Source organism: Sardina pilchardus, chromosome 9 (genome assembly GCF_963854185.1).
Source record: "Sardina pilchardus chromosome 9, fSarPil1.1, whole genome shotgun sequence".
Classification (NCBI taxonomy): domain Eukaryota; kingdom Metazoa; phylum Chordata; class Actinopteri; order Clupeiformes; family Clupeidae; genus Sardina; species Sardina pilchardus.
This window is the reverse complement of record NC_085002.1, coordinates 24457904-24481936: the sequence shown is the minus strand read 5'-3', so window position 1 is coordinate 24481936 and position 24033 is coordinate 24457904. Positions and strand designations below refer to the sequence as shown.

Here is a 24033-nt window from a genome sequence, read left to right as displayed (position 1 = left end):
GGGGCCCTCCAGGCGGGCACAGGCCTCTCTCCGCGGCGGGCGCTAATCCCCACGTCTTTATTAGAGCCGCCCCGGAGCACAGGGGCTCACCGCAGGGGCACCGCCGGAGGAGAGCGGAGGGCTGCAGTGGGCTGCACTGGGAAGATAGGCCACGCTGAATGGCATTAGAGAGGATCTTAAGAGAGGAGAGGAGACGAGAGGAGACGAGAGGAGAGGAGGAAGACGGAGAGAGAGAGAGGGGAGGGGAGGGGAAGAGAAAGAAGGGAGAAGTCATACAGAGACAGGGGTAGAGAAAAAGGGAGAAAGATGAAGCCAGTCTAAAAGAGAGACTGGGAAAGACAAGCAGCGAGAGAAGAGAGAGAGAGAGAGAGAGAGAGAGAGAGAGAGAGAGAGAGAGAGAGAGAGAGAGAGAATGGAGAGTAAATAGACCTTAGGCATTGAGATCACTCCAATGGCCTCGGGGTGAAGGCTTCGTTTGAACTGTGGCATATGCCAAATCAAACAACACTAATCAAAACTGTATATTAAAGCACCCGCTGAGTATGCCATATTGTCATGTATATGTAAACAAGTTGTTAGGAATCAGGTTTCAATTGGTTCCAGGGGACGAGACCTTACAGCTGAGTGCCTGAGAATAGTATAGGAATAAATTATAAGTAATCATTTGGAGAGATTAGTGAACAGTAATTAACTAGTTTCATTTCCAACTTCATGGGCACTGGAGCCAAGTTCTGGGCCTGATATTTGGATCAGAAACCAGGCTGGATCACTTCCAGAGTAAGTGAAATGATAAATGGGCTTTTAAATCTTTTTTTGAAATTATTTATGAGGAAGACGTATTTTTTCTACATGCACACATTTAACATACGTAACAGAAGTGGAATCACAAATAATCTGAAAGTCAAAACAACTTGACCTTTACACCTTAAATCTGTGGATGTAAATGGTGTCTTGTCTTGCATCTCTGGTAGACAGGTTTAAAGACTGTCCTTGTCTCTGAAAAGTGAAATACCTGACCGACATTTTGTCCACGAGATTGTAACGAATTCTGAAGTTGGCTGATGGCTAGTGCCATCTTGTGACTTGGGCCACTTCCTATTTTTTTTGTGCCTATTTTGAGCCGACTGCTCCGTGTGTTTTTTTGGTTCTTTCAGAAACCAAAGACAAAACCATACAGTTGGGAAATACCGCATATCACAGCGATAAAGCAAAGATCTCCATGCTTATCGGGCCTTGGGTTTACTTCAAGCCTTAAATGCTCCATCAAAATGAAGATAAGCCCATGTGTAGATGCTCTGATAAAATGCTCCAAAATGTAGTCACATGATACCGACTTAAAAAAAAAAAAAAAAAAAAAAAACCACCAGCATTAACTCTCACTGCTCAGATGTAGGGTTTGTCGCACTACAAGAAAAAATACATGTAAAATTCAACTGTCTTTTTTAGCAAAATGTTCAGTTTAATCTTCCAAAAGAGAGAAAAAAATGGACCCAAGCCTCTAGTCTGTTACCACTTCTGTGGGAATTTAAAAAGAGCAGCGGGCTCTATCTGAAACCTACAAGGCCCTTGCATGTATTTCTGCTGGAAAGAGAGAGGGAGAGAAAAAAAATGTATCCTCATGTTTACACCATTTCGCAGCAGTGGTAACAGGATTACTAAAGTGACAAATAAGAATTTGCGGGATTCCCTCACTTCTTGTGTCTGTGTATTGCTGTTATTTAATTATTTACCCATTTTTTTTTTCTTTAAAGGCAGCTGTATTCCCGAATCCCTGGGTGGTTGAGTTCCAGAAGCCCTTCAGGTTTCCGCGGAGACCTCTGTGTGGCGCCAGATAAAGCCGTGCGTGCGTCGAGCCCTGGCATGCACTGGGGGAGAGGCTTCGCACTGATAATCAGCCCTCCAGTTCAGGCAGCCTCTCTTGCAGCTATTCAGGGCGCCCTGCAACTGCTAGGCCAGAAGATCCCATCGCAGCCACTCGCACTCAGCTCACGCTAGCTGTACAATCTGTGACATACATGCATACCAGAAGAGGAGAGAAACATAGAGAGAGAGAGAGAGAGTGTGTGTCTGTCTGTCTGTCTGTGTGTGTGTGTGTGTGTGTGTGAGAGAGAGAGAGAGAGAGAGGGAGGGAGAGAGAGAAATAGAAAGAGAGAGAGAGAGGGGGAAACATGTTTTGTGGTGCTGCCAACATACAGATCAAAGGGGCTGACACTTGTTCATGTCCCTTGTTATGTTTTATTTCTCTCCCCTCCGCTCCGTGCACATGCTAGGCGTTAAATCTGGTTTACATTAGCCTCCTCTTAAGCTGCGTGTTGGTGGGACGTCTGGGACGGCTCCAAGGAGTGGAAGTAGCGATTGGCACTCCCTGGCTCAAAGTGCACACAAACTGCCTCGTCCGTCTCTCTCTCTGTCTCTCCCTCTCTCTCTGTCTCTCTCTCTCTCTCTCTCTCTCTCTGAGCTTGCCAGCCACTAACTCACACCAAACTCTTCCACTCTGGAGTGTTTTCCAGCAGGGTTCAGTTGGGTGTCTCGCCGTGTACTTCCCAGTGTGTAAGTGAGTGACTGAACTGTGGCTTGGCACATGTTTCCCTCCAATAGGACTTTTCAGCTTGTCCTCACAAGAGTTAAGTCATAAATCAAGCCAGTGCTTTTTTGCTCTCGGAAAACGGCTGTGGCCCCATGACCTCCATATGCTGGCACCAGAAATTCTTCAGCGTGCAGTCCTCTTGTTAGAGCTACATCCGCAAGTATGTTTTATGAATTCATCCAGGTCTGAAGAAAACAATGAATGTAAATAGTATTAATAATAATAATAAAAAAAGCCTTGGATGTATTTATCATTCGAATCATGCATTGAAGTCTTCGAAAATAATATTCTATTTTTTTTTTAAATCAAAAATACAAGTACATTTTGTTTGTGCGTCATTCAGGCAGCAAATCTATTTCACACTATACTCAACATGTGTGTATTTTGTATAAGCATGAGAAAAAGTGAGAGTATATTGATAATAGGGCCTGACATTGTTGCCACCTGGTCGTAGCTTGTGACTGAATTCTCTGATGACTGGAAGGCTAAAGGGATAGAAAATCTTTTTTTCATAACAGAACAAAAAAATGAAGGCATGTAGCTTAGGAAAAACTAAGAGGTGGAGATAGAGTTATACCTGCTAACACCAAACATTTGGGCTAAAGCAAGGTGATGAAATGAAATTTGATGAGAACCGTCACTGTGGTGTCACCACCTCCTTTGTAGTGCAAGGAGTTGGTGAAACACAAGAAATACAAGTTGATCTTCTGTCAAGGTCATAAAATAATCAAAACAGTCTTCAGTGTGCTTATCACTGACACTATCTCTTGTTTGAGTGTACTTCTCCTTAAGTTGCTTCGATAAACAGAAAAGCTGAGGATGTGATATGCTACTGAATAAACTGCCATCTCCTGATAATGCTTCCCTAGTGTCTTCAGAGGATATCTTTTGTGGCATAATAAAATGATAAAGCTAAAGTGTAAACCTTTCAGGTACAACATTTTCACAAGATGCGAGCCATTAGATGGGAGTATATTCAGTTCTTCATTTTTATCAACAAATAACAGGAGGAATTCAGAAGAACAACATTAGCCTACAACTTTTGATTTTAAATTATTGGCCTAGTCCATTTTTTCAAATCCAGTTCAATTCTTCCATGCTTTGTAATGAATTTGATAAGCCTAATAAAAACATATGGATATACACAAGGCTAAGAACGGGTTAGTCCTTGTTCTTTTTTAAACACCTTCTCTTGTCTTTTGCTCGCCCTCCAAGGAGCTGAGGAGGAAAACTTACAAACATGTGGAAGGTGCCTCCTCCACGGCTGATTTCAGTATGTGGACTTGCACAGATGGCGTCTCAAATTTGCATTGTCAATGTTGCAGAACCTAATCCACACTCTCACCAGGTTACCTGTTTTACAATTACTTTTAACAGCCATTGCAGTAGCACGGTTGTATGCATACCATAAGCTGCTTATGTTAAGACTTTAAACAAATAAATTAATAATTACATCTTTAGGGAAATGAGATAGGGTATCACTGTGGGGCGATCTCAGTTGATCCTAGTTGCATATGTTGGTAATCACTGTCGTGTGGATTTGCACACATGCATAAAACAAACATTCCTCTGCCAATGTGGTTGCCCTTCTCTGGGGTGCTTTGTTTAAGCCCTCTTGTCATTTTTGAATTTGAAAATTATTTGGACAAGGTAAGAGTACCAAATGCACAATGACAATAAAGTTTAATCTAATCTAAATACAATTCCTCTCCATATGAGAGATCTTCAAGGGTTTTCTTATATTGAGTGGTTGACATAGTCTCCCATATTGCTACTTTCTCTATGCCTCTCACTCCCTGTTCTCAGTACTCTGAATGATTATGAAATGCATTCTCTGCTCAGCTCTCGTGAACTATCGTGAGGTAGGCCTAGCTCTAGCCTAGCCTACCTAGGCCTAGGTAACCTGCTCTAGAACCTTCCTCATACCAATATTTCAACAGTTTCAGAAATCCAGCAGGCCTACAATGCGTCTCATTTAATTTAAAAAATAAAAGCACATTCTGTATAGACCTACCTGTGTTTTGTATAGATGCAGGGTAGAGGTAGGCCGAGCTGTCCAACTTCAGTTAAAAGCCCAGTGCAAGGTGCTGATGCTCATGATTTCAAGTCCTCTGCCGCCCTCTTGTGACAAAATTATGTAATGGAAATCCATGAGCCGAATAGCTTCCAAAATAATGACATCCTACTGTATATTATATAGGTCTTCAGTGGTATTTCTATATTTCAGACTGCTTTTATTTAGATTTTTGTTAATTGTATGGACTACAATTAGTATATAGACCATTAGTATAGCTACCTTGATTAGTTGCTAAACTGACAGTAAAGGATTGAACGAAGCAAAAATTGTCCTTCAGGAGTAGCCGTACATAACATTTTGGACGCGTGATTTCGGGAACGCAGTTGACTGATCTGTCGCGTAGAGGTCCAAAGACAGTAACTACACCTGCACCAAGTTGCACAGAGCAATATATTGCAAAAATATGGGAGGCAAGCGTGCTTTAGTCATTTTGGCAAAGGGTGCAGAGGAGATGGAAACTGTTATACCCGTGGACGTCATGCGTAGAGCTGGGGTTTGTACAGTAGCTATGCCATTTATTCTGCAGCCTAGGTATGAGGTAGCGAGCTAGCAAACTAGCAAGTCAACAAACCCTTACTAGCTTAATAAACTTGACCAATGACAACAAAGAGTGTAATACACCACATACTCTCAAGATACTGTATGTGTGTAATGATAGTCATAATATAGTAGAAACCGCATAATTTAGCAATTTAACTTAGCTAGTGAGTTAGCATGCTAATGTTGCTGGTGAAATGCGCTAGAAATTCAAATTGTGCATTTGTTGTGAAATGTTAATATAATCTAAGCTAAACATATGCACAGTAACTACATCTTGTTCATACTTCATGCTCATTTATAAGCTAACCGTGCTAATGCAACTGTTTGAAAGCCTTCTAGTCTTCAATGTGTTAACTTGGACCCCTCTGACACTGTAAACCGAGAAAAAGGTCGCTTGAAATGTCAAAGTTTGCAGAGCCATGTAGGCTACATCTGGAAAATTATTATCCAAAAGGAATATACTCTATATCGGGCCACATGAAGTAGCGAGTACTGTATGGTGCAAAGTAACACTGTAATACAATTATTTTGTACAAGTAACACTTATTGACTATTATATATGAGTATTATTTTGTCTATGTACAATGAGCAGATTGCAGTCACTGTTGCTGGGCTGACTGGAAAGGAACCGGTTCAGTGCAGCCGTGATGTGTTCATCTGTCCAGATTCTAGCTTGGAGGATGCTCGCAAACAGGTGAGGTCTTTCTCTCTCTCTCTCTCTCTCTCTCTCTCTCTCTCTCTCTCTTACACACACACACACACACACACACACACACACACACACACACACGCTCGCTCACTTACTCACTTACTCTCTCTCTCTCTCTCTCTCTCCTCTCTCTCTCTCTCTCTCTCACACACACACACACACACACACACACACACACATACACACACACACACACACACACACACACACACACACCTTTTAGCTTGCTGCATTTAGTTGTTGCAAAGAACTGAAAGGCTATTTGACAAACTTCAGACTTAACTTGAGGAGTTTCTAAGGATATAAAACCCTGTGATCGTACGGTATGGGGACTGTGTTTCAATTTTAGATGTGAGGTAAGATATGATGGTAAGGTCCCTAGTAATGCCTTATCAATAAAAAAGGACACAGTGTCTTCTCTCCTATTACAGAGAGAAGACCACCCCACATTCTGATAAAGAAACCATCACCAGTAATAAATTGTAGAGCCCTGTGATAAACCTTATCAAGTGATTTCAATGTGGAAGGGGCTGCATGCATATACAAAACATTGCCATAGTCTAACACTGACATTATAGCCGATTTAACAATAGACATTCTGTTCTGTAGAGAAAAATATGAACTTATCCTGTATAATACACCTGATTTAATGTTCACCTGTTTGTGAGTTCAGCTACATGTGTTTTAAAAGATAGCTTGTCATCTACCCAAATGCCAAGATATTTGTTTTACAGTAGGTTACAGCTGCCAGTTTTGCAGTGTGCATGGGGCCCAAATTTGTATGATGGGCTAAGTCTAATGACTAACTACAAAATCAGAACAAAACAGAACAAAATCACCTTGCTATTTACTTTTACACATTTATCAATCATATTGACACTGCTAGATTCTTACATGTCTTGTCTATGTCTATGTCAGGCAATGAGCGACAATATAGATGACAACAAATTTGGAACACTGTTAATTTCTCTCCCCGGCATTGCCCCAGAATTGACAATGAACTAATTTGTGCAATTCTAATATCCTTGGAGCATTATACATGTCACCAAAAACAGTTGCTACCGGTGTCTGTCATCATCTGGTAAAGCCCCATGCCCCCATCATTGTTTTTTTCCCCCCTTTGGAGTGGTCAAGTGGTCATCCCACCTTCAGTGCAACACTTACAGCCAAACTCCTCTAGAGGGTGCTGAAGCAAGTGTAGCACATTCATCTCCTCTCTTTAGAATTGTAATGCTCTAACAGAAATCTCTCACACCGTCCTTAATAACTTTTTATATCTATACAATTGAACAGTGCTAGATTGTTGCTTTTTCATCAATGATTGTATTTTACCTTGTACAGCATATAACATTTATAACACACTGTAAATTACACAAACAAGTAAATTGGTCATAGGCTTATTGCATTTGCAGTAGATAACCATACAGGTAAAGCTACTGAGAACTTAATTTTAGGTATGATGTGTTCAGAATAAAGTTAAGAATTGAACAGGGTCATCAAATATAGCAATGGCATTGTTTACAAAAGTCAGGCGAAGAGCTCAACAGCCATTGCAAAGTTAACATTAACAGGAATATGCAACACAATGACTCAGCATAACTGTTAGACTGTCGTTCCAGTGTTTAAGTTGGATAGTAGTGCATCAAGTTAATGTTTGCATAATTATTCGGTGCACTTTGAGGCACAGAATAATTATGCAACTAGGAATAAGACCAACATTACTCACACTAGTATGATTATTGATTGCTGATGTTTTAAATATTAAATTATGCATTTGATCGAATAAATTCTTGATGAAATACATCAATAATAATAATTAATAATAAAAAGAAAAATAATAACTGTTTCCTATCAAAATATTGTGGAATTGATCATGGGGAGTACAATCTCACGTATTGCCCCAATGTTTCAGATCACTGCATATGCATATCATGTACATATCATGGTCTGCATGCAATCACTGTGCATCATGTGTTTACTCTGTGCGAAAGGTAACAATGGAGAATGAGTTTATCTGACATGGGAGCATTGTGCTGTGTTTCCCAGGGCCCGTACGATGTTGTACTTTTACCAGGAGGAGGAGGAGGAGCCGAGGCCCTCTCAGAGGTGAGCCAGTGCATCAGCACTGCACTCTTCTCTCTCTATTTTTAGAGTGGCTTTTAGACGGCCATCCATTTAGGCAGACCGAATCACTCCCACTCCCTCTGCTCTGCTCTCTTCTGCATCTTCTCTTTTTATTGCTTTCGCTCTCTCCGAAAGTCCTTCCACTCCCCCTCTCCTCCCTCGTACCACACTAGCTTCTTGTAGTTTTGTTAAATGACAAACCGGCTTGGCCAAGCAAGTCCGTACACTCACAATCAATATGCGCAATGATCTCCCCTAAATGCAACGCCTGCATAATTAATGGAGATTTCCTCACTCTGGCCTTTTAGTGCTGAATGGTGCAAAATAATGCTGAGCTCATTGTGCGAGAGTGTGTGATGACTCACTGTGCGTCTGGGCACGCTGTGTGTGTGTGTGTGTGTGTGTGTGTGTGTGTGTGTGTGTGTGTGTGTGTGTGTGTGTGTGTGTGTGTGTGTGTGTGTGTGTGTGTGTGTGTGTGTGTGTGTGTGTGTGTGTGTGTGTGTGTGTGTGTGTGTGTGTGTGTGTGTGTTGTCCCCCCACAGTCTCCAGCTGTGAAGGAGGTGTTGAAGGACCAGGAGGGCAGAAAGGGTCTGATTGCGGCCATCTGTGCAGGTACGGTTGGACGCTGGGGCTGGCAAACGATTTCACCGTCACATCAAGTCACATTTGCTTACGCCACAACAGACATGCCACAAAACACCCTCTATATATATAAATCAGATTTTCTAACAGTCAGCTTTTAGGAATTGAATAGTTGATGCTTTCAGGTTCAATGATAGCATAGATGTCTGCTGTCAAATTAAGGGCACTGATATAGACCTGTGCTCCAACACAGACAAACAAAGTCACTGTAGGTCTCAGTTTAACACCGGCAATATCCCTGCACCTGTTCACATCAAAGACTTAGTAAAGAGACGGCAGTCACTCACTCATCGCACTGGTGGTCTTTATCGTCCAGGATTCACTAACGAGCGTGACGGCTGTTAATGGAGACAAGTGTGGCAGTGGTGGCGAGAGCGTGTGTGTGTGCGTGTGTGTGTGTGTGCGTGCGTGCACGGCAAGGGCTTCACAAGGACACAGTGAATGAGGACAGAGGGGCCCATGTGGCAGAGCTGAGACGAGCGGAATGAAGAGTGGTGCGGCACGGGGAAACAGAGCTAAGGGCGTCCTAGAAAAATGCCTGACGCCCCCACAGGAATCCATAATGAGGGAACCTACCCAGCGCCCAGTGATATCTAGTCTGGTTTTCACCATACTAAGCTCAATCTTTTAAGATTGAACATTAGTCTGGGGAGGCTGCGCTTTGTTTCTACTGAACTTTGCGTCGCTTAAGTTTCGTTATCGTCACGTCACCAGCCAATAGCGAGCCAGGACTAGAGTATGACTGTTTCTAATTGGAGCCAAAGGTTCTGGCAGTAAACAGAGAAGATAGATCTGCTAGTTTCCAACCTGAGCTGCCGGGCGAAATTCTAATTCCCTGGAAAATCAGGCAGGGTTCACCCAGTCTAAGTGATATCCAGATATTTCTTGTGTTTCTGCTCATTGATTACAATAGGAATGCCACATGGCAGTGTCTTTTTAAGTCTTACTGGTCTTCACAAAATCAATAAACAGTATACTTCAAATACATATGAGCCTTAAAACTTCACACAGTGGCCATCTTGTGCCATACAGCATAAGTACGTAAGCACTTGACCGTTCATCATTGAAATGGCGACGGGCCATTAGCTAAACAGGATATTGCAGGTCCTTCGCAGGTTTATTTCTGCAGTGTAACAGATGACGCAGTCAGGGGCCTTGCTTTATTTTAAGATAAAAAAAAAAAATCCATTGATGGTGACGATGACACTCCTGACCCCTGTAACTTTTCCCAAACGGTAGTGATCTCCTTTCACTCCATTCAGTCTGGCCTTGGCCTTGGCCAGCAGGGCGGGTGGGGTGGGGTGGGGTGGGGCGGGGCGGGGCGGCCATGTAAGAGGAGAAGGTGCGGTCTAAACCTGCACACCGCATCCGCCGCTGCCAAGGAGACGTGTAATAGGGAGACCGGGCGGGAAGTCAGCCAAGCAGCATAATCAATAGTCAAGGGCCCCTCTATTTATTAATGGTCTGGGATGAGTTCACTGCAATGCCAGGACGCTGCCAACGTATCTGCAGAGGCAAACAAAAGTCTGTTATTTTTAGACCGCGAGTCTTTATTCTGTCCTCCTCCCCTTTTCTAAATTAGGAGGGCAATGATTGATTGAAACCATATATGCCGTTAATTTTAGATTGGGGTTTTATGGCGGTGCTATCGTGATACTCGTTTGATGTGACGGTGACTAGGGGGAAAAATACCCTTGCGAATAATGAAAGTCAAATAGTTAACATTGCAAGACCTTTCGAGCGAGAGGTTTGCCGAGTCTGCTAAATGGCGGAGTTTGTTAAATTATTTGTGGTTGTAATGTTCCTAAGTGCTTTTGTAGGGGCTTCGCCTATGCGTGCATATGCAATTGTGTGTGTGCAAGTGCACTCTGGCACGTGTGTGTGTGCAGGCGTGTGTGCGTGTGTGTGTGTGTGTGTGTGTGTGTGTGTGTGTGTGTGTGTGTGTGTGTGCAGGCGTGTGTGTGTGCAGGCGTGTGTGTTTAAGTGAACAGTGAGTGAGTGCCTAATAAGTGTTCCCTGTGTCTCTGTGTCCCCCAGGTCCCACAGCACTGCTGGCCCACGGCATCGCCTACGGCAGCACCGTCACCACCCACCCTGCCATGAAGGACAAGATGATGAATGGAGGTAATGCCTTCAGGAGACGCCTGACATGCGGCGGGCTCGCTCACGCCCCTGGCTTTCGAGCGGCACACCTTCTGCCTCCCCCCTTGTTTGAGTCAGCCAGCGCCGAATCAGCATAGGACTTTAAAAAAAAAAAAAAAAAAAAAAGAGAGAAAAGGGACTCGGATGCGTTATTTATTAGTTCTCATAGCATCTTTTAGTATTAGTAGTTATTGCGGTAGGTGTCCTTGTGTGTGAGCGTGAGGCTGTGTTTTGAGGGTGTGTGTGTGTGTGTGTGTGTGTGTGTGTGTGTGTGTGTGTGTGTGAAGTGTGGATGGGGTGGCGGTGCAGCAGCCACAGGGAGAGGCTGCTGGGATGTGCGGCACGCCGCCCTGGTGCTGATGATTCAGCAGACTGGACTCAAACAGGAAATGCAGGGGAATGCAGCAAACGGGCTGGCATGAAACAATAGAGCTCTCTCAGCGCTCGCTCTCACCGTGCATCAGGGACGTGGGGAGAGCTCCAGTTCACACGGTGCACAACAGGGGGCGCTGTGGGTGCCATTCCAGCAGTTTTCCCCCTCCAGTGTTGTCAGGATGCAGTTTTTTCTCATGAACAAAAAAAAAGACAATTATTTCTATTTCATAGCATGAGTATATAAAATGAAATAAATCATATCAGAAAGAATGTTGAGTAACTAAAGATTAGCAGCCATGTTTATGAAAGGCACAACTACATACCAGTGTAGTTGGCTCATGTTCCGTCTGTTGTTAGTGTTTTTGACACATGAATACTCTACTGGGACACCTTGGAGGTGCATGATTGACACTGGTGTAAAACGGCGATGTGTTTCTTGGATGTCCTCCTGTCATCTGGTCACCCAAGGCTCACTTTAAAGCCCAGTTTAAACGAGCCGCACTCCCTTCTGATTACTGAACCTTAAAAACACGCTTTGTCTTTTCTCCTCGTAGGCCACTTCAAGTACTCGGAGGCCCGCGTTCAGAAGGACGGCCACCTCATCACCAGCCGAGGCCCCGGCACCAGCTTCGAGTTTGCCCTGGCCATCGTGGAGGAGCTGATGGGAGCAGAGGTGGCGGCGCAGGTCAAGGCCCCCCTGGTCTTGAAAGACTGATGTCCGTCAGCACAGCAGTAGCAGCCTCAAGTAACATCTCTGCTAGCAGCGCCAGGAGGTGGATCTACAGCTCCCCATCAAAGTGTGTCGGTGTGTGCAGGAGACAAAAAAAAAAGACACTGGGAAATTAAGAGAGGAATCCAGCTTTATTGTCAGTGTGTTCCTCACTCAATAGGCATTAGGATAGGCTTTGCACTTTAAACATTAATTTAGGATGTTTCCTGAATTGTGGTGAAATTGTTCGCATAAAAAGAATGGGTGGAAAAAAACTTCCCTTGTGTCTGAAACATTCATTCATTCACTGCAGTGAGTGAAGAACTATATGTTGGTCATTCACTCGTGCACTATGTGGTGAATGAGTGGAAGTTGTCGGAAATGTTAGATGCAATTATTCACACAAATGTTTGAATGTGAAATTTAATTTGCAGCTTCTTGCAATCAGGAACAACATATTCAAGGATTGTTTGGCCCAATAAAGGCCCTGTCAACTCTTTGTGATATTTTCCATAAATTAATGACATTTTTAAGGACAACCTAAGGATATTAGCATGACACTTTAAACAGCACAGTCTTGTTTAAGTACAGGAGTATTATTAATATTTGATGAAACAGCATCAATTTCCACATAAGCAGTTTTGAATTAGAACCTGGGTAGCCCAGTTAGAAGTAGGTTTCCAGAACGTTCCCTTCTTCTAGGGAAATCATCTGTAAGCATATTTATAAAATGAAGGTATGGTCATCTAGTGCTTGGCCAATGATTTACAGGAGACGCAGCAGGCAAGCGAGGTTTTGTAGCTCCCCAGGGACAGGATTTGCGTACAAACTGAGCGGCAACGTTTGAACGAGCCATCAACCTATCAGCACACCGAACTGCATTTTGACTGGGATGAACCGCTTTTCTCCACCTAACAGATGATTGGTCAAAATGTGATAATTATGAGGGTCTTGGAAGAGTGACGTTACCATCATCCAATGACCAACACGCCGAGGACAGGACGCACTCTGGCAAACCAATGACGTTACACCTCTGCAAGAAACGGGCGTGAGTGTGCGGTAGCGCGTGGTGGGGATGTCAAAGCGGTAAAAACAAGAGATTCTTGTGCTTTGTTGGCATCAACTAAAATCCTGCAAGGATATCTACGGCTTGTCTCTATTGCCTCATTTACAGCGGACGCTCTTAGCCATTCGTTTATGTTTTGCCGCTCTGCTGTCTAAGGTAAGTTCAGCATAGCCTGCTGGCACAAACCAAGTTAACGTTGACGTTATTGTTGTACAACCATTGATAGAAACTGGTATTTTTGCCGCGATTTTCTGAAATGCGCTGGTTGGTAACGACGAATCATATCGGCATCCCACCCTGTCAGCTGTTTTTGCACAATGTCATATTTCATTTGCTATTCATGTCGCAATGATTTCGTTTGATCGATATCTACCTACGCTCTTGATATGGCTTATTAGCGGATAGCCATCTGTCACGACATGGTATAGCTAGCAAGGTTGTTCCATAAGGTAACATTAGTCATGATGTGTTCTCTGCCGCAGTCCTTCGGTGGACAGTCACGGGATACCTATCGAGGCGATGATTAGACGTATTTTAACTTCAGGACACTGTTGTTGTCCATGCTTAATGCATGCTCTCTGAAATTAATTGTGTAGGCTATAGATAAATGCACAGTTTTTTTTTGATTCTGAAAATCAGATGTATTGGCATAATGCTGTCCTTTACGCTATGACAGGTCATTGGTGACTTCACCATAACGACGTCACCTTTGCAGATTGAACTTCTCAGAAAAGCTTCTGGACTCTTCAGTGGGCAAATGTTGAACAGTCGTCCTATTGTAGAGCGGTCATCTTATGCTTTGCCATTTTCTGATCTGTGCAAATGTGAAGTGGACTTCATAGTGAAACCATAACTGAAATCTGAAGCATCCTGGTTTGCCTATGAGGTCCAATGTCCCTTTAAAGGATGCAAGAAATAGGGTAAACCCTAAAACCACGAGTATATTTGCTCAGGTAGAATAGTAATCAGTGTGTGTTGAGTGGTTGCTTGTTTCAAGGCTCAGGGAGGTGGTGTGGTGTCTGCATAGGGTGTCTGTCTGTTTGTCACTGCAGCTTTTAACTTCAATGTCATTTGTGTACAAATGATTCGTCTGTCTGTTTATAAAAGGCCAGCCGGGTTATGGTTCTCTATAATTGTTGAAAAACCACAGATGCAAAATTTTTATTTTGTGACACAGGAAGATGAACCAGAAAACTGTGTGTGTGTGTGTGTGTGTGATACTGTTGCCTCAGTGGTGAAGTTCATAAGGCACATTCTTGCATCTCTCTCTCTCTCTCTCTCTCTCTCTCTCTCTCTCCCCTCTCTTGCTTCCCTTTCTCATCTCTCCTCTCACTATACTGTATTCCGGCAAACTGCATTGCGAGCCACATTAAAAATAGACAGCGTCGTCTTACTCATCCTTAAATAAGCCATGCTCAGAACCAGAACACAGTCAGCAGGGCATTGAAACATGAGGGCAACAGTTCTCACACCTTTTTTTCCCCTCCTTATAAAAATAAAACAGTGGCCTAAAAAACAACCAGGCAGAAACCCCCCCAGGCTGCAGTGCTAGGAAAACATGGGGGTATCCACACACTAGTACTGTATAGGCCTACTTGTTCACTAAGCTGAGCAAAACGAGCCAGTTGGTAACTTGGGCACATTTGACATTTGACTTGTATTTATTTTTATTTCAGTGAGATGAAAATGATGCTGTCTTGAAGCTATGTGTCTGTATGAGAGATAGTGTTCACACTAGTATGGGCTACTATTTCTCACCGTGATCCATCCAAGGGTCACATGTCCTGTGCAATCTTGACACTTTTTAAAGTCGTCTTCTTGTTTTGACAGCAATTTTCAGTTCACCCTTAAGGCCACATGCATCGTAGTCCTTCTTCAGCATATAGCTGAAAGGACATATTTTACCTCGAGAACTGCTGCCGCAGGCACATAGCAGAAGAAGAGAAATATGTCTGAATTGCATCCTTGTGCTGCATAAGCAGAAACTACAGTGTTACGTTATCTTTGTGCCTAGTTCTATACGTTATAGAACTAGGAGGCTGATTTTGTTGCATTTGTGTTACTGATGAGATTCAAGTATGTTTATTCGCACACTCCTCATAAAATGCAGATAATTTATTGCACAAGTAATATAAATATGCTGTGCAGCCTCTGAGACAGCGTGCACAAGGTAGGCTAATAACTTTTTTTAAACACACACACACATATATATATATATATATATATATATACACACACACACACACACTTATATATATATATGTATATAAGTGTATATATACAGTATAAGCATCTTACTAGCACGGTCAAGTGTAAAAACATTATTGCACTTGAAATAGACTATTGCATGCTATAAACTTTACTTGAAATGGGTAAGAACAGTAAATCTGCTTGTCATCGTTGAGATCTGTGCACTGTCCTGCAACAAAAGTGGCAGGCTCTGCTCTGTGCTTGGGCCCACCTGGGGCCGCCCAGACCGTCCTGGCACTGTCCCGTCGAACTGGAGAGATGACAGGGTTTCACTCCGTCCTGCACCCTGCAGCAACACCAGCTGTCACAGTGATGCTTTCAAACCTTCCTGTGATAACCTGATGATGTAGGCTCGTAGCATGTTTCCTGTAAAGGCTGCAGAGAGAGAGGGCCTTGTGTTAAACGTGTGAAAAAAAACTAAGCACTACGCCGCCTCGTCTGCACCCTTTGCATGCGTGTGTGTGTGTGTGTGTGTGTGTGTGTGTGTGTGTGTGTGTGTGTGTGTGTGTGTGTGTGTGTGTGTGTGTGTGTGTGTGTGTGTGTGTGTGTGTGTGTGTGTGTGTGTGTGTGTGTGTGTGTGTGTGTGTGTGTGTGTGTGTGTGTGTGTGTGTGTGTGTGTGTGTGTGTGTGTGTGTGTGAAGGCAGTAGCCACGTCACATGAATTAGCTGGGTTTCCTTGAAGCTGGGTTAGCTTGAAGCCCCTGTTCATGCATATTGCAGAATATTGACTAGCTGTAACTGCTTTACCTTGTGCTGTATTAAAATAGGTATGGTCATAATTGTAACTTTATGGCATCAAAAATAGAGAAAAGGTCACTGTTGCATTGATTGGCTTATGCTATTACATAGTAATATGAAGAGAAAAAAAATGGCACACTGTACACTCTTATGGTGCTACTGTATGGATTGACTGATATTAAGACACACACACAGTACAGTAATAATGAAAATCATGGTGAGCGCCGCTGTGATGTCATTTCAATCCTCGCCCTAATGTCCTTCCCGAGAGATATTTCTAGAACGCTAATGTGTCCACTCTCACACATAGCCTAAATGCCAACACAGTATTAGCTGCTTGAGCAGCAGAAAAGAGCTCGGGGCTGAAGTCTCTCCCAGCCGGGCCCGCGCTCACTCTGACTCATCCGCTAAAAGATGCAATTACTGGGGTCCTTGTTGCATCCTGTGATTTGAGCCTCTCCATTGCCTGATGCCCAAAGAAAAGACTGTTGCTATCTCAAGTGCCCAGAGCAGGGTTGTGCTAAACGTGTCCTAGGGCTGAAATGGTACAGTGGGAGTCAGGTCCCATATGAACTTGTGACACCTGGTACTGAACTGATGTAAGACATCTTTTGTCATAGTGGCCCAGGCATTCTGTAGACCAGTGGTCTTCTACAGGTAGCTTTGCGAGCTAGCATTAGCATAAGTCACTTACATGCTACTACTAATATAAAACATTGGTAGCTCTTGTCTGTGTTCATTTTGTTAAAGTAGCTCTCAGAGGAAAAATGGTTGGGGAGCCCTGCTGTAGACCTACTGGTATAGTGCACATGGTTTATTAAGTCATGGTGAACACATTTTATATAGACTCCTAAGGCCTATTCCCACCCGTCATTCAAGACGAAACCGTTGCAGAGAGGAGTTGCAGCAGTGTGAATTAAATGTTGCCAGCTGTTGCTAGCGGTTTAAAAATATTTAACATGTCAAATCACAGTTGCAAGGTTTTTACCTCAGAGCTACCTCAAGGAAACACGTTTTACCTCAGAGTATTTATGAAGTGTTCCTGCTCAGTCAGTCCATGTAAATACAGGTATCTGATATGGGCCACTTTGAAACGTAGATGTAAACAGGCAGTCAAAAAGATTGGAATAAAATATAGGCAAAATCAGAAGTATGTATAGTGTAGGCCTGCCAGTGTAAACGTAGCCTAAGACCCCATTGTTGACTGGCATGGTTGACAGTTGCTGGCTTTAAGCTTGTAATTTGATGGTCTGCCTAAAGGTGCTGGTGGATAGTGAAAGGATAGAGAATAGCAATTAACCGAATGAAACAATTTCTAGTAGAGCATGATTGTGGACAACACATTTAACTAAAGAATTTATCAAGTGATTTATCATTTACTTTATTGTTATTTATTGGCCTTAAGTATTTAGTGAAATAAGTCAGATAATTTAATGTTTTGTCATTAATAATGCTTCAAATCTAATTAACATTGGGCTTAATCACTGTGCGACCTTCATAAATTAATTGGGGAGGACATTGACTTTGGTCTGCTAAAACTGTCACAGATGGGTTTAGGTACCTGATCTGAGGCATTTGAAACTTAAACTTTTTTTTTTAAAGAAAATGAATCAAATTAAATGCCTTGTGCCACAGCTTTTGTTTTGTGTCATTGAAGTTTTGATCCTGGTGGTGAGATGCAGCATTTATTTTTGGAAATATCATGGCAAGGTAATTGCCATGATTCATCAGACTGACTTCTGTGACATTTTCAATTGGAGGGGTTAATGAGAAATGGCGAACCCTGTCTGCCGATGCAGCACACATGATGATAACAATAATTGCCTTGTGTCTACTCCTGCAGGAATTATGTAATTAGTATTTCCATAAACAAAATCTTTCTGGATCTAGGCCTGTTTCTGGGCTCATTAAACTGGAGAGTGATGTAGGGGTTGAGGATGGAGAGGCTCACAGATCCTTCTCCATAGTCTGGTGTTTCATGTGTCAACCTTTTGATGTGAAGTCATCTATTGAGCCTCATGTGAGTATGTACTGTATGTACAGTAGGCTAGGATGTGTATGTTTGTATGTGCTGGGGTGTTTGTTGAATCATTTGCATTGCTAGCCTATGTTGGTCTGCGGCCTTCTAAAAACCTTCAACTTTTTCACTAAGAACCACAGTTCAAAAATGATAGATCATTTCGGATGCTCTCTCTCTCTGATCATCCTGAGAGAGATCATCCCCCCACCCCGGCTGCATTTGAAACTCTTGAACGTGCATCTTGTCAGTGAATGGCTGGGAGTGTGTTACATGTATGTTTCATGGTCCAGGCTGCACCAGGCTGTTTTTGTTGCCGTTTTGGAGCCTGGGCTGCCTACAGAGGCCACGTTTTTTTACAGTGTATTCAGGGGACAGGCAGCTATTGGATGGTGAGGAGGTGTTTGCTGTTTGTGACAGAAAATGTTTCTGCTTAGAAACCACGTACGTACTGTAACATGGCTTAGAGCACCGTCCTTTAAATGATTGTGATCTTATTATTGACCAAAGTAATTATGATTATGATTTTTTTCCATAATGGAGCAGCTCTAGCAGGTGAGCCAATGTTTAAAAGCTCCCTCTGTTTCATCTTTAATTTGCTCAATAAGGCTTTCAGGAAAGCACGCCGTAGGTATGCTCTCCACACTTAAAATCCCCTGTGTGACCTTGATAATGTCTTGACCTTTGGGTCCCGGCTTTATGTCCCTTGTCCGTTCACACCCCTGGGGTGCCGAGAGGGCTAATTGACCTCTTTTGTCATCCCTGCCACCTTCCCTCGCTCACTCTCATCGCCAGTCCCCGAGGAGACGCAATGATGCCGCTGCCATCAGGAATTATGTTCATCCCCGGCTGTTCTTTAATCAAAATCTGTTCTCGCTCCATATTAGACCCTCCACTGCCTCTCTTCCACACGTGACCTTAATAGCCCTCCATCAGGACCCTCTCTGGGCTCTTCTCATTCGTCTTTTTATCTATCCTCCCTTCCTTCCTTCCTTCCTTCCTTCCTATAGATCAGTGGGAACGAGCCGGAGGATCGAGGAGAGTGGTTGAGAAGGGGCCTATTTGTGTTTTTCTTGCCTGTCATTTGGTAGGAAAAAAAATATTGTGAGTGACCTGTAAGAGCAGTAGTTGATGGGTTTTTTTCACATGCTAATAAGTAGCCTACATCCCCATGCAGTTTGAGGGAGAAGTATGGACCTGACCTTAATGGGTCAGGCTGATGAAAGGTTTGAGGTTTTGACTTTATCATGCTCAATGTATTGGAACAGATAGATGGTAGCCCAAAACATCTTGCATCAGAGGTCTGTATGCCACAGCTGTTAATGATAATGGGGACCGAAAATATTAGTGGTGTTTCAGGTCATTTCATAAGAAATAGACTCAGCGTTGTGGGTTTTGTTTGTAAAAAAAATTGGAAAGGGGTACATTTGACCTCCCTCTGAAGTGTGTGTGTGTGGGTGTGTGTGTCTTGGCGAGGTCACGGACGAGGTTGTGGCCTCCGCCCCTTGACCATTCCCAAATCTGTGGCTCTGGCGTCAGCGTTTTGCGACGCTGCCCTGTCTCTGGTTATTGAATCTCCGTGGCCTCTGGCTTGCTTGCTGCTCGGGGACTGACAGCGGGCATTAGCATCCCCAGTAATTGACCGGCTGCTTTAAACTGCCCAGCTGGTCGTGAGGCGAGTGCAAGACACTTGGCAGATGCCTGCAGCAGCAGCAGCAGCCACTACCACCTCACCCGCCCGCCCCGGCTTCCCCTGGCTCCCGTCCGAAGGGTTAATCATTAGTGTTTATCTCTCGGCCTCTGCACAGGAAGTCCTGCAGGGCTGGACATGACTTTGGCCCTATGTGACCATGGTATGTGTGGGGACAGTGGTATATGTGTAGGGTATATGTATGGGAACAGTGGTATTTTGGGACAGTCACAGGGGTATATGTAAGGAAACGGTGGTATTTATGGGGACAGTGGTATATGTGTGGGACAGGGGTATATGTGTGGGACAGGGGTATATGTATGGGGACAGGGGCATATGTATTCATCCGAGCATCTATAATGGAAGTGTGGAGAGGGGACTTGATAACCCAAGCTGGCCTATTAAGAAAATGTCCCCATAGTGAAGTGTATGTTTTGAACAATTTGCATTTTATAGCTTTAGTTGCATCTGCACTACCAGAAATGTAGAAGATGCTGATAGTCAATTTCGGGTCATTTTTATTTCCCTTGTGTTGTTTCTTTTGAAGAGTCTCATTCTCATGCATAGAGTTTCGCACCACTGCCACCTCATCCATTTCCATGTCGGCTGTTTTTTGTGATGGACCATTTGGCCCCATTCATTCCGCTTTCCGTGATGGGTCACTGAGCAGCCCCCTCAAGGACACCATGAAGCTAGCTACTAGGCTCGAGCAGGCTGCCTTATAGTCACTTAAGACCGACACATACTGTACTACACACACACACACACACACACACACACACACACTATAGGCGATGTGTCCTCCTACCTGACCTAACTCTGAGAAGCCAGGTACACAGCAGTCACGTAAATCTCTCTCAGCTTGCAACTAAGACGTGCTGCTGCTGGCCTGCTCGTTGCACTGGTGCGCAACACTGCTACTACTGCCGCTGCTACTGCTACTGCTGCTTCCTCTGCTGCTTCAGTGGGTGTTCTCTCTCTCTCTCTCTCTCTCTCTCTCTCTCTCTCTCTCTCCCTCTCTCTCCCTCTCTCTCCCTCTCTCTCCCTCTCTCTCCCTCTCTGTCTCCAGCTCCAGGCTATGGGGGCCACAGCGAGGCGTGCACTGATCCAACCAGAAGGGCGAAACTGAGATGAACATTATAGTCTCTCTCTCTCTCCCCGATGGTCGAGTAGTGTAGGGCACTGCCTGCGCTGACATTTCCGTGTCGGTTGTGTTTTCCAGGGTTTAGTGTCGGAAGCGCAGAGCATGCTGGTTGGTGGTGGTGCTGTGTGTGTGTGACCCAGAGGGGTTAAAGGCGGCTGGTCAGTTGGACTGAACTCGAAGTTGGAGGTCTTTTCGCTCGTGATGAGCTTGCGTGCTTTCTACTCGCACGCAGTGAATGTCACTCACGAGGCAAATTAGCCGGCGGTGTTGCCAGAGAATATTCCAGAAAGGTTATCCTAATGATACAGGCAAGCCTGGAGTGGGCACCCGCACATTGGGTGCCTCTCAACTTCTCTCCTCTCCTTGATCCTCGATGCTCGGTCCTCCAGGCTTGTTCCCACTGATCTTTAACTTAACACTGGATAGACTATCCCACTGTTGCCACCCCATCATTCTTTATCTAGATCAGTGGGACCGAGGAAGGAAGGGAGGATGTATAAAAAGACAAATGAGAGGCACTGTGCTTGAGTCGCCCCTCTGACTGGACTAGTGGTTCCATCCCGACTGCCCCCCCCCCCAGCTGATGAATTTAAGCTCTTTGCTCAGATGTCATGACTTTGTTCTCGATTGATTCTAGCACTAAAGCAGAATAGGTCTATTTACAGGAGATACGGTATCCTGGTTAATATGAGGGATTGGCCTACTCACATTTCACGGCAGCGATTTTTATCCCTGACAACCATGGAATAGGAAAAAGGTCAAATCATTCTTTATTCTTTATCATTATATATTTTTCATGTAAATTTTAAGTCTGTGAAAAGCGATCTCTAAGGATAAAATTCATGCTAAAGTGCCGTTTAAATGTTCAGTTGGTAGCCATTGCAGTAACAGTTTTTAGTATGTGTGTCTTGGTTCAAGCTCTCCAGATATCACTCTTGGAGAACTGTCCCAGGCATGCATGCATTCTGTCTGTGTCATTACAAAACGTATCCACATGCTTTCTGTTCCCAAAAGCTGTTACTGCCTGGGTTATTTTATCATTTCTTCCTTTACCCCCACTAACCATCCCCTGCTCATCTGCTCTAAGTCATTTGCACTGAATCACTAGCTAGCGTAGCAGGCTTAAATTGGCATTGATGGATGGAGTGGCATTCACTTTAGGGGAAAAAAAATGACCGATACGGCTGACCGTGCCTCACGCTAACCGATTCACCTCCGATCTGGGACTCTATGGGCTGGCTGTGGTCCTGACCTGAACTGGACCTGTTTCATCGTCTGTGTGAGCTCTCTCTCCGGCTCTCTGGATGCACCACGGCTCCCTTGTGTGCAGTGAACGGAAGGAGCCGCCACTCGAGGCATTAATGTGCTCTAAACAGCCACTGGTTGTGCATCAGCGCTGCGCTTTTAATGCCTTTAATTGTCACGCTTAATTTAGAGCAGCCCGGCCTCCGCGTCGTCGGCTGCCGGCTCAGGTACGGAGTCATGACTCAGCGCTTTTTAAGGTGAGGCCGGCGAAATCCTGCGGCCCTGCGATCCTCCATGAATTTTGAATGAGAAATGTGACTGGCTTCATGGAACGAACGGCTGCCGAAGTGTATTAGATTCCTCCATATAAAAAGCTCCCTCCTCCTGGAACACGCCGCTATTTTATCCCCATCCCTGTCCTGGGATCAGACGCAGGCGCGTCTTCCTTTGCTTTGCAACGCATGTATTACCTTTCTGCACAGGCAGGCAGAATTCGGTGTGTGCTCTAGCCTTGCCTTGACATTTTGGAATGTTTTCAGTCGGATTGTTCGGGGGATTGAGCATTCCGCATGTTCTGTCAGTCACGTGCACTCTAGAACCCCACTGAGGTTCCTTTCAAAGGCCTGGCCAGGCTTGGAATGGAGTGGAATAGAGGAGAGGAAAGGTCAAGGCTCTGGGGCCTATGTGCCTGTGCACCGGGCGCCCAGTGGGACTCTCAGCCAGGACGCTCTCCACTCTTTCATCCGGCCCCTGTGTGACAGGTAGAGCTGGAGATTGGGGTCAGCCTCCTCAGATCGGGCCACGGATGGGTCCTTTGGAAAGAATCACAGTGTACTGTTGCAGAGGTGGGGGAGGGGTGTGTGTGTGTGTGTGTGTGTTTGTGTGTGTGTGTGTGTATGCGTCTGTATGTAGTATATCTAACTCAGTAGTTAGTTATTTCCACGCTTCATGTTCTACCACAATCCAGTTTTTAGTGTGTGTGTGTGTGTGTGTGTGTGTGTGTGTGTGTGTGTGTGTGTAGTATATCTAGCTCAGTAGATATTTCCACGCTTCATGTTCTACCACTTCAACCCAGTTTTTAGTGTGTGTGTGTGTGTGTGTGTGTGTGTGTGTGTGTGTGTGTGTGTGTGTGTGTGTGTGTGTGTGTGTGTGTGTGTGTGTGTGTGTGTGTGTGTGTGTATGTAGTATATCTAGCTCAGTAGATATTTCCACGCTTCATGTTCTACCACTTCAACCCAGTTTTTAGTGTGTGTGTGTGTGTGTGTGTGTGTGTGTGTGTGTGTGTGTGTGTGTGTGTGTGTGTGTGTGTGTGTGTGTGTGTGTGTGTGTGTGTGTGTGTGTGTTCGCATATTGTGGTGGGTTGAATGGGGTTCAGATTCAGCTATTGGGAGGGGGGTTGTTGGTAATATGGAGCGAGCGTTTTTTCTTGGGAGGATGACGTGCTTGTGGTAAAAGTATTACACAAAGACCGAGTGGACCCAAGTTATGAGTACGCAGTAAAACCTGTCCATTCGTCTGCTGCTTTATGTGCTGCCAGGAAAGTCTCTGTTCACGGTTTGGATTGGTTTCTGAGTCCCCCCAACCCTCCCCCCATTGGATGGAGAGGGGGGGATAGAAACAGACTGCTTTTCATGGATCCTGAAAGTGCGTACACACACACACACACACACACACACACATACACACAATCCTGTCACTGCACACTGTCCCATGCGGAGAAGTGCTTGGCTGGCATTGGCTGGCATGGGCTTCGATTCTGAACCATCCTGTTCAACACCCTCCACCCCACACACACACACACACACACACACACACACACACACACACACACACACACACACTCTGTTCTCACCCTACTCCACCCTGTCTTATATCTACATGCCAACTCCCCACTGACTGTGCTAAGTCTGTCTGTGTGTGTGTGTGTCTGTGTCTGTGTGTTTGTGTCTGTGTGTCCTGCTCTGCTCTGAGAATTTCA

At 44.4% G+C, this 24033-nt stretch overlaps 2 protein-coding genes across 3 annotated transcripts in view; both read left to right on the top strand.

Moving 5' to 3' along the window:
- Positions 1–4951: 4951 nt before the first annotated feature.
- Positions 4952–12404, top strand: park7 (parkinson protein 7). The gene is made up of 6 exons (XM_062544359.1): positions 4952–5157; positions 5797–5898; positions 7960–8019; positions 8580–8649; positions 10717–10803; positions 11751–12404. Exons 1-6 carry the CDS (start codon positions 5068–5070, stop codon positions 11909–11911), a joined length of 570 nt encoding a protein of 189 aa, XP_062400343.1. The 5' UTR covers positions 4952–5067; the 3' UTR covers positions 11912–12404.
- A 577-nt stretch (positions 12405–12981) lies between these two features.
- Positions 12982–24033, top strand: part of kcnab2a (potassium voltage-gated channel subfamily A regulatory beta subunit 2a) — a 139602-nt gene continuing 128550 nt past the window's right edge. For both annotated transcript variants that reach the window (XM_062544358.1, XM_062544354.1), the window contains exon 1: positions 12982–13127. The gene's annotated coding sequence lies outside the window, so the exon portion shown is untranslated. The remainder of the gene's footprint in view (positions 13128–24033) is intronic.